Consider the following 7,740-nt stretch of genomic DNA (forward strand, 5'->3'; position numbering starts at 1 on the left):
AAGTGAAAGGCTGCGGGCATCGTGACAGTCTCACTTTTCAGTGAATGTCCGACGAACAAGGAGAGGATAAAAACAGAAAGAATGGAAAAAGCAACCGGAAAGTTACAACAAAGACCTTGTAGAACGATCAAATATAGAGAGCATAAACAAACAATAACAGTACGTAAAAGTTGGCAGTCACTTCAGCATACGCTAAAGAGGATAGAAACGAAAACCTGAGAGCTCACGAGGCATTCATTCAATTATTTCGATATTCCCATTCGAATGCGTTGTTACATCTTATTTCTTTTTTTCACTTTACTTATTCTCTTTTTCGGTCGCCTAGACGTCACCATTGGTCCCGCGTGGTTAATGGCACGTTAGAACGGCCGTGGAAAATCTACGAAGACCATTAAGACACACACACACAGGTTTAATAAATAACTTTTTAAATTATTTTAGCATTCCAGTCCACGGAGACTTGTATAGGGGCTTGTATATATGGTGCTTTCTACTTTCTTGTAGCGCAGACAGAATGAGAGGGCACGGGAAGGCAAATTAGAGAAACACACAGCGCTAACTTTCAACAACAGATTTATTTACAGTTCTCGCAGGCGTACTTGTACTCCTCAAAACATCATACGACACGTGTATATTGCTAGGCAAAGAAAAAAACCTGGAAAACCACACGCAGACACTTTTGTGGCAACACCGATTATTTACAATGGTGCACGTTCAACGCGAAACGAGATAATGGAGCTATTTTATTATTATTATTATTATTATTATTATTATTATTATTATTATTATTATTATTATTATTATTATTATTATTATTATTGATAAAGGCTTGAAATTTGGTGCCACAACGGCGGACGGCCAATTTTTCCACCCATGAGCCATCTTAGGCTTTCTCGCCTTAATAGCACATATGATCACTTATAATTGCGAACAGTAGACATAAAGAGACTGAGAAGCTGTATTAAAAACCTACCCTGAAGGGCTTGGCATGGTACTTATGCACTAAAAACGCATGTATATACATTCACGTTCCGGGAAGTTGGTACAGTCGACCGCCAAGCATCTTATTGCGAAGGCAAGTCTCCCAGTAGACCTTATGACAAAGGGATTGTAACTCTTGCTTCCTTATCTCTCACCTCTGTCACACACTTATTGTTGGAAGAGCGTATTAAGTGCCCCTTTTAACGAAGCAAACTACTTAGCCGGTTTTCTACAGAGTACTCCGGCGCCTTGAGTTTTCTTTTCCCCCGCCGAAACTCTGACTGAGCCACGTAAATGGGTCTCTGCCTTGTAAGTTATGCATCACTCAGGCGCTTTTGTTGCAGGATTGATAACTTTCGTTATCGGGACACAAACGTTCTCAATTTGAGGGCGAATCCATCCGGGTATAACAAGGGAGCGACGACTTCCCGTTTTTATTCCTTCGTACTGGAAAAGTGACTTGTGCAACCGTAATCTATTGTACCGGCTGTGTTTGTCGTGAAAGCTCATGTTCATCGAAATCTAAGGCACAGAACATGTCAAGGCGTGCAAGATGCGATCAGAAACGAGCCTGCTTTTCTGTGGGAACGGCCGCAGAGTTCCAGCGCCTCGCAAGGTGTCCCCGATTTGTGTCTCGCTCTGTTCGCACTGCTGGAGTAATCTCCGAACCTTGATTGCAATTGAGAGCAGCCATCCGGCGTCAATTCGCTTTTCAGTTTAGGCGGGTGGACAGAAAGTGGCAGGAAGTGTAATGTAATCGGCGCTACAGGGCGGCGTTTGCAATTGGTATCACGTGGCGCGTAACTTCCTCGAGGAAATGTATTTAAAAATTAAAATCACCGTTTTATTTTCTCTACCTGTGCTAAGTGATAGATTAGGCTCTATGTAATCACTCTCAGTGTAGACCGCCGGGGAAAGGAAGACATTTTTTAGTGGCCCGAAGCTCTCCCTCGTTCTACTACTCTTACAGGCAGATTCTGTGGGTCCATTTGTCTGTCGATGTGTTCGCAGACACATAGCGCGAGTAATTATCACCGCCATGTCCTCAGGGTAAGGATGTAATTTTAATGGTATGGCACAGCTTTATTGAAAGAGGGATGGCTCATGGAGCGGGATGGTAATGGGGTTCGGGAATCGGGGGATGAGTAATTTTAATAAGGAAATAAAACAAATATGAAATAGTAAGGAACAGTATAGAACCGTGTAGGTACAGGGAAAACCACTATCGAGATTGCCGTCGTCGTTGCAGCTTGTGTTATCACAGTTGTCATCGTCAACACCGTCAATAGCCAGGCCAGCAAACGTTGTGGGTAGCAATACATAGGATTCCGCTTCGCGGCCTCCTGTATAGTTGGAGGGCGTGGGAATTGGACTATGTTGGAATAATGGAATGACGAGTGGACCTATGATACGAGCGAGATCGCTTAGAAGATAGCTCGCTGATACTTTCACAATATGATAATGGGTGGAAGCCTCGTTTAAACGGTCATTGTGGTCTGTATACATTCCATCGCCTAGATGTTTTCTCGTTTGTATTTATAGAGCCCTGCTGGGTACTTCAGTGAATTATTGCATTGCTCTTAGCACCTGGTCATGCTGTCCAGGAACAAAGTCATGTGTAGCAGCACCACGGCATCAAAAACCCATTTCCGTTGTTGTGATGCAATGTTTGTCCCTTCGCTCGCGCTTTGTCAGCAGGTAAAAACTCGTATCTTGAAGTATTAGATGTACATTGTCCTGTATTTACGTAACTTCTCTAGCAGAAGCATTTCCGCATTTGCAGATGTTCGGGCTCCAACCACCCCTGAAAGAGACCGGCGCGCTAATGAGAACATGTCCAGTCCAGGACGGCACCTTATGCAGAAGCAAAGCTACCTGAATTTCGGCCCTATTTCTTAGATTATTTACAAGAAAAGACGTATTTTTCGATTAGCAGACGATATGTTAAAGTGACCGAGTCCTACGCCCACTCCCCAGTTTGGGGCTTATGTATTTAGGTCTTCACGCAGCAAGCTTCCCTTCTAAAGATGGCGAGGACTTCGCTACAACGTCCGAGGTAAACCGAGTGGGCGCCTGCACGCACGCACACAAACGTGTGCACGTACGCACAGCACAAAAGCGCGAAAACGAAAGCGAGAGCGCGAGCAAAAGATCGATCGCCGCAGTATGGTACCCGCGCGTGCGGTCTAACAAGGCACCGCGGCTGTGGCGCGAACGGCCTGCACCGCCGGGAGCCGGTTCGAAAGAAGATGAGCTCCCTCGTGAGCCGAGCGGCCAGTAGTAATTGCTGGAGCCGTCCGACCGGTATGGTTATCGGAGTAGCGCCGCGCCAGTCGCGTGCCCGCGAGCGTGCGGCACATTGCGAGAAAAGAGGAACCCGGCGTTCCTCGAGCCATGATTGGGGGCAATCAATTTAATGGGCTCCGGGGCTCCCTCCCGGCTCATACATGCACGAACAAGGCGGGCTTTTTTTTTCTCTTCGAGACATTTCCGTCTACGTCGGCGATACCTTCTTTTCGTTCTCCCCTCCCCCCCCCCCTTTCTTTTTTAATGTGGCGTCTGTTTCCGTAGCTCCACAGTAGCCGGGCAACGTGAAATGCTCTAATTGTAAGGATCCGAATGCCGCCTCGCTGAAGAGAAGAGCGAGAACGCTGGCTGGGATCATTCGTACGCCGTGCGATTACTTCTGGGGATAGAGTTAAACGCAGCAACGTTAGCGAATGCCGAGTGTTTATCGTGTATGTTACGACAAGGACGTTATTGCCTCCCCCCCCCTTCCATACAAATATGTGGGTTTGGATTCCGTTAACTTTTTGGGACTCTTGCGGAAGCGAAGAGGCTCTTGAACGCCATTTGTGCCTTTGTTACGGGTACGACATTCATCGTATTTCTCTCTACTCAAGATCGCTTTCAGAAGCGCAGGTGGTTGCACCGTGGTGGCGTGCGCCACTGGCGTTGAAAGCGACGAGAGCGTTGAAAGAGTTACTCGAAATGAACAGGTAGGTCTCCGCGACCGTTTAAAAACTAGATGCGAATCTTCGTTTGTGCGGGCAACGGGAACTGTTTCTCTTCCATTGTCACTTTCTCCTCGCCCTCTTTTCTTCCCCTTAATGCAAATTAGAAAATGAGGATGTACGTTTGGTTAGCTTCCCTGCCATTTATTTCTTCTTTCCTGCGCAAATTTACGTTGAAGCATGACACACACTGTAAGGGTTGATGTGGGTGTCCACTTTTTGTGCCAATCTAACACTCTGAATGTACCTCAATAATGCAAAACCAAATAGCCCAACCATCAAACTTGATGGGCAGTTATACGACTACATTCCCTTCTAACGGTATACGTCCTGCAACAGCCTTTCATAAAGGAAACAAGTTTACTAAGGTTTTAAGCGTTGCTGGACCTATTGAACACGTGGTGCGAGGTACCTGGTGGATCATCATGTACTCCTAACAGTGCAATCGCACAAGCTCGAAAACAGATACAGAAAGCAAAATGCTCGAAGTGCAACGGACACTTTGGAATCTCCGCAGCTGAAAAAAGAAGAATGCGCTCTTCGTACCGAAAAAAATTATTTATAAAAATGCTTCCCGCACGGATGCAGCAGCTTCAATGCACTGTCTAAAAAGGCGTTCGAGTCGCAAAAAAATTGCTTCAACTTTGAAGTTTCCGCCCCTGGTGGTGTCTGCTCCGCAAGAGGAGACGAAAAAGGCTTGATGCCGTCCTCCAGAGGCTCGGACTCCGGCAATAAGCACCAGAACCAATACTTTTTTTTATTGCGATAAAGACATGCCCTTAAGGCATAATTCTTGGTGCGTATATGTGTATTGTATGTGTTCAGAAACGTAACCTTCGCTACCTTCAACTGTCCGCAACTTCTAAATTGAGTCGGCACAACAACAGTCCAATAAAATCTCCACGTTTCGACTGTCATATTAAGACGATGCTCCGCAGTAGCTGCTTGCTGTTGTAGATATGCTGGTGCCTAAAACAGACCTGCAAAAAAATGCACGTAGTGCAGACGATGCTGGCTACCCTCCATTGTCTAGTAGCATTGCTGCCGAACTATAGTGAAATATTGCTGTGACATCGATCGTTTAATTCGTCGTTATATTAATCTCAGTATCATCGTCTATCTTTTACACGCTTCTTTAGCTACTGTACACTTGCTGACAAGAGTATTTTGGCCATTTATTCGTAGGCTAAGCGATGCTGATGGGATCCGACCGTGATTTCATATCCTGACCCTAATTAATTCGTTTCAGTTCTATTAGCTAGGTGTATTTCGTTAACTTAACACAGTGGAAGTCAAGAAGATAGGTACAGGAAGGGAGGACCGATCATATATAACGTGTGTGAAAAAAAGAACGAAAACTCTCGAACTGTTTTAAGACAAAAAAAAAAAATACTTTTAGAACCGCTGGTTCGTCGGCCAGTCCACCGTAGTGGATAAGGGCCATTATTTGATAACAAGAACAAGGAACCATCTAGGATGTACTCGCGAACACATCTTCTCCTTATTTGCTAAATTCGTCTTTATATATAGTTTACCTCAACCCACTACGCCCGATTAGTGAGGGCTTTATTATCTCCTTCATTAATATCTGTTTATAATTTTGTTTCAATTAGTTTTACTGCTCAGTCGCGTACTATTCTTAAATATTTGGTTTTCCGTTTTTTTTTACCTCCTGCCGCCGGATTTTTGGCCTATATTTTTTAGTGAGTAAACGCCATAAACGCGGACAATCATTATCATCATCATCACAGCTTACCCCAGCGCTGGGTTGAGTCATAACACCGGGCACTAAAGAACGAGCCAACGTGAACATCGCGTGCTTTGGAAAGAAAGACGAAGGCTGAAACAGCGCGTGGTGTCAGCAGCCGAACGGGAGAACGCAGGCGTTCCAGGCTCAGACTTCTGCAGATTCTGCTGTTACCCTGACCAGAATGTACTCGCCCGGTCTCGGACCAACTCATCAGCGAGGCAGGAGGGCTTTCTACCCGGCCACATTCCGTAATATGGCGCCGTACGAGAACGCGTACCTGGACCACGACATGTGTTATCCCATCCTGCCGCCACCATCGCAGGATCCGTTCGGGGACTCGCCCAACATGCTGTCTGGGATGGTCCCCCTGTCCGACACGGTGAGCGATGGCTCCTCTCCGGTATCTAACCACACTTCGTCAGCAAATGGCTGTAACGGTGAAGACAGTGACGACAACGGGCCGTTTGCGAAGCTGCTGAACAATGCAGAGATTCTGGCAGACGACGACGACGACGAAGGCAGCGCCGACGAGGAGCGCACCGTGCACAAGCAAGTAGAATGTGATCCCGAGGAACCGCAGAGGCCCATGTCTGCCTACGCGCAGTTCTTCTGCGAAACTCAAGCAGCCATCAAAGTGCAGAATCCCCACGCCAGCTTCGGCGAGGTATCGCAGATAGTGGCCTCCATGTGGGAGGGACTCGAGGCGGAGCAGAAGCTGGCGTACAAGAGGAAGACGAAAGCTGCCAAGAAGGAATACCGCAGGGTCCTCACAGAGCACAGGTCGCCCCTCGCCGCAAACGGCGCTGCTGATCAGCTGGACATAGACCGAAGAAGCGGGTACGTGAGTTCACCGAGCGCGATGCGCACGCCACCAAGGGGCAGCATGTCGCCTCTGCAGAACAACAACCCACTGCTGAGCTCTGTCATGGACGAGGGCTCCCCGCGTAACTACATGGTGGCGGCGTCTCCTGAAGACGTGCTGAGAACTCGGCAGCAGCAGCAGCAGCATCCCATGGCACTGAGCTCACCGTCGATGTTCCAGAAGCCAAAGCAGGCGTCAGTGATGCCGAGGCACTGCTCCCCTAAGGTGGTGATGAATTCAGCTTCACCTTCGTCCGCCTCCTGCGCAACTGCCCTGAAGCCTCAGCGGTCGCCGTCACTTTGCTACCAGACCTCCGGCAGGGGTGTAGGTGTGCCAAACAACCACGGTCCGATGCCTGTAGGACATATTTTTGCCCGGTGCCGCCGTAACGGCTGCCCCAATCCGCCCGTTGCTTCGCATGAATGGGACGTCGAGTACTGCAGCAGCGAGTGCGTCATCTTGTACTGCAAGAATGTGTTCTCGGCCTGGGCAGCACAACGGCAGATCGCCGAACGCAGCCTTCCGCACTGAACCGAGCAGCGTCGCCGTGGCCCGTTGTTAAAAGAAGCCAAGCCTCCTCGATCTCTGTGTGGTGACACTACGCACGACATCCTGCTTTCTTATTTTTTGCCTTTCTGTTTTTTTTTTCTTAGAGCATTCCTTCACAGTGGCACGTCCTATCTATACAGCTGATCTCTTGTTATGCGCAACATCATTTAGTTTGGTTGCATAAAAAGACGGCACATTCATAGAGCCCGTTCTACAGTGTGCAATAAAAGGTTTGATAGCCTTCAAGATGTCTCTTGTCTTTTGTAAGAGAGATGTCTCTTATTGACACAGTCGAATGAGCCATGGCTGTTTCTGACCCAGAGAACTAATCTACAATTTATTTTTCCATTCTATTCGGTGTCCTCTTGTCGACCGTAATGACTGATAAAACGGTAGTGTAATCTCAGCTTCACTATTGATTGTAATGTAACTCAGTGCGTAGTTTATCGAGAGCTGTAATGGCCTTGCTCTGGTTTCCTGTAATTTACTCGGTCCTACATTATGCATAAAGAAGCGCAACATACAGGACTGGCGTGCTACGTCCCCTCAGGGTGAAGTCGGTCACTAAGGAACAGACCCAAACT

At 47.4% G+C, this 7,740-nt stretch overlaps 1 protein-coding gene across 1 annotated transcript; it reads left to right on the top strand.

Annotated features, from left to right (window-relative positions):
• The first annotated feature begins 5,807 nt into the window (after window positions 1-5,807).
• Window positions 5,808-7,402, top strand: LOC142584369 (TOX high mobility group box family member 4-like). The gene has a single exon (XM_075694523.1). The coding sequence runs from the start codon at window positions 5,927-5,929 to the stop codon at window positions 7,136-7,138; it is 1,212 nt and encodes a 403-aa protein (XP_075550638.1). The 5' UTR covers window positions 5,808-5,926; the 3' UTR covers window positions 7,139-7,402.
• Window positions 7,403-7,740: the final 338 nt, after the last annotated feature.

Source organism: Dermacentor variabilis, chromosome 6, assembly GCF_050947875.1.
Source record: "Dermacentor variabilis isolate Ectoservices chromosome 6, ASM5094787v1, whole genome shotgun sequence".
NCBI lineage: Eukaryota > Metazoa > Arthropoda > Arachnida > Ixodida > Ixodidae > Dermacentor > Dermacentor variabilis.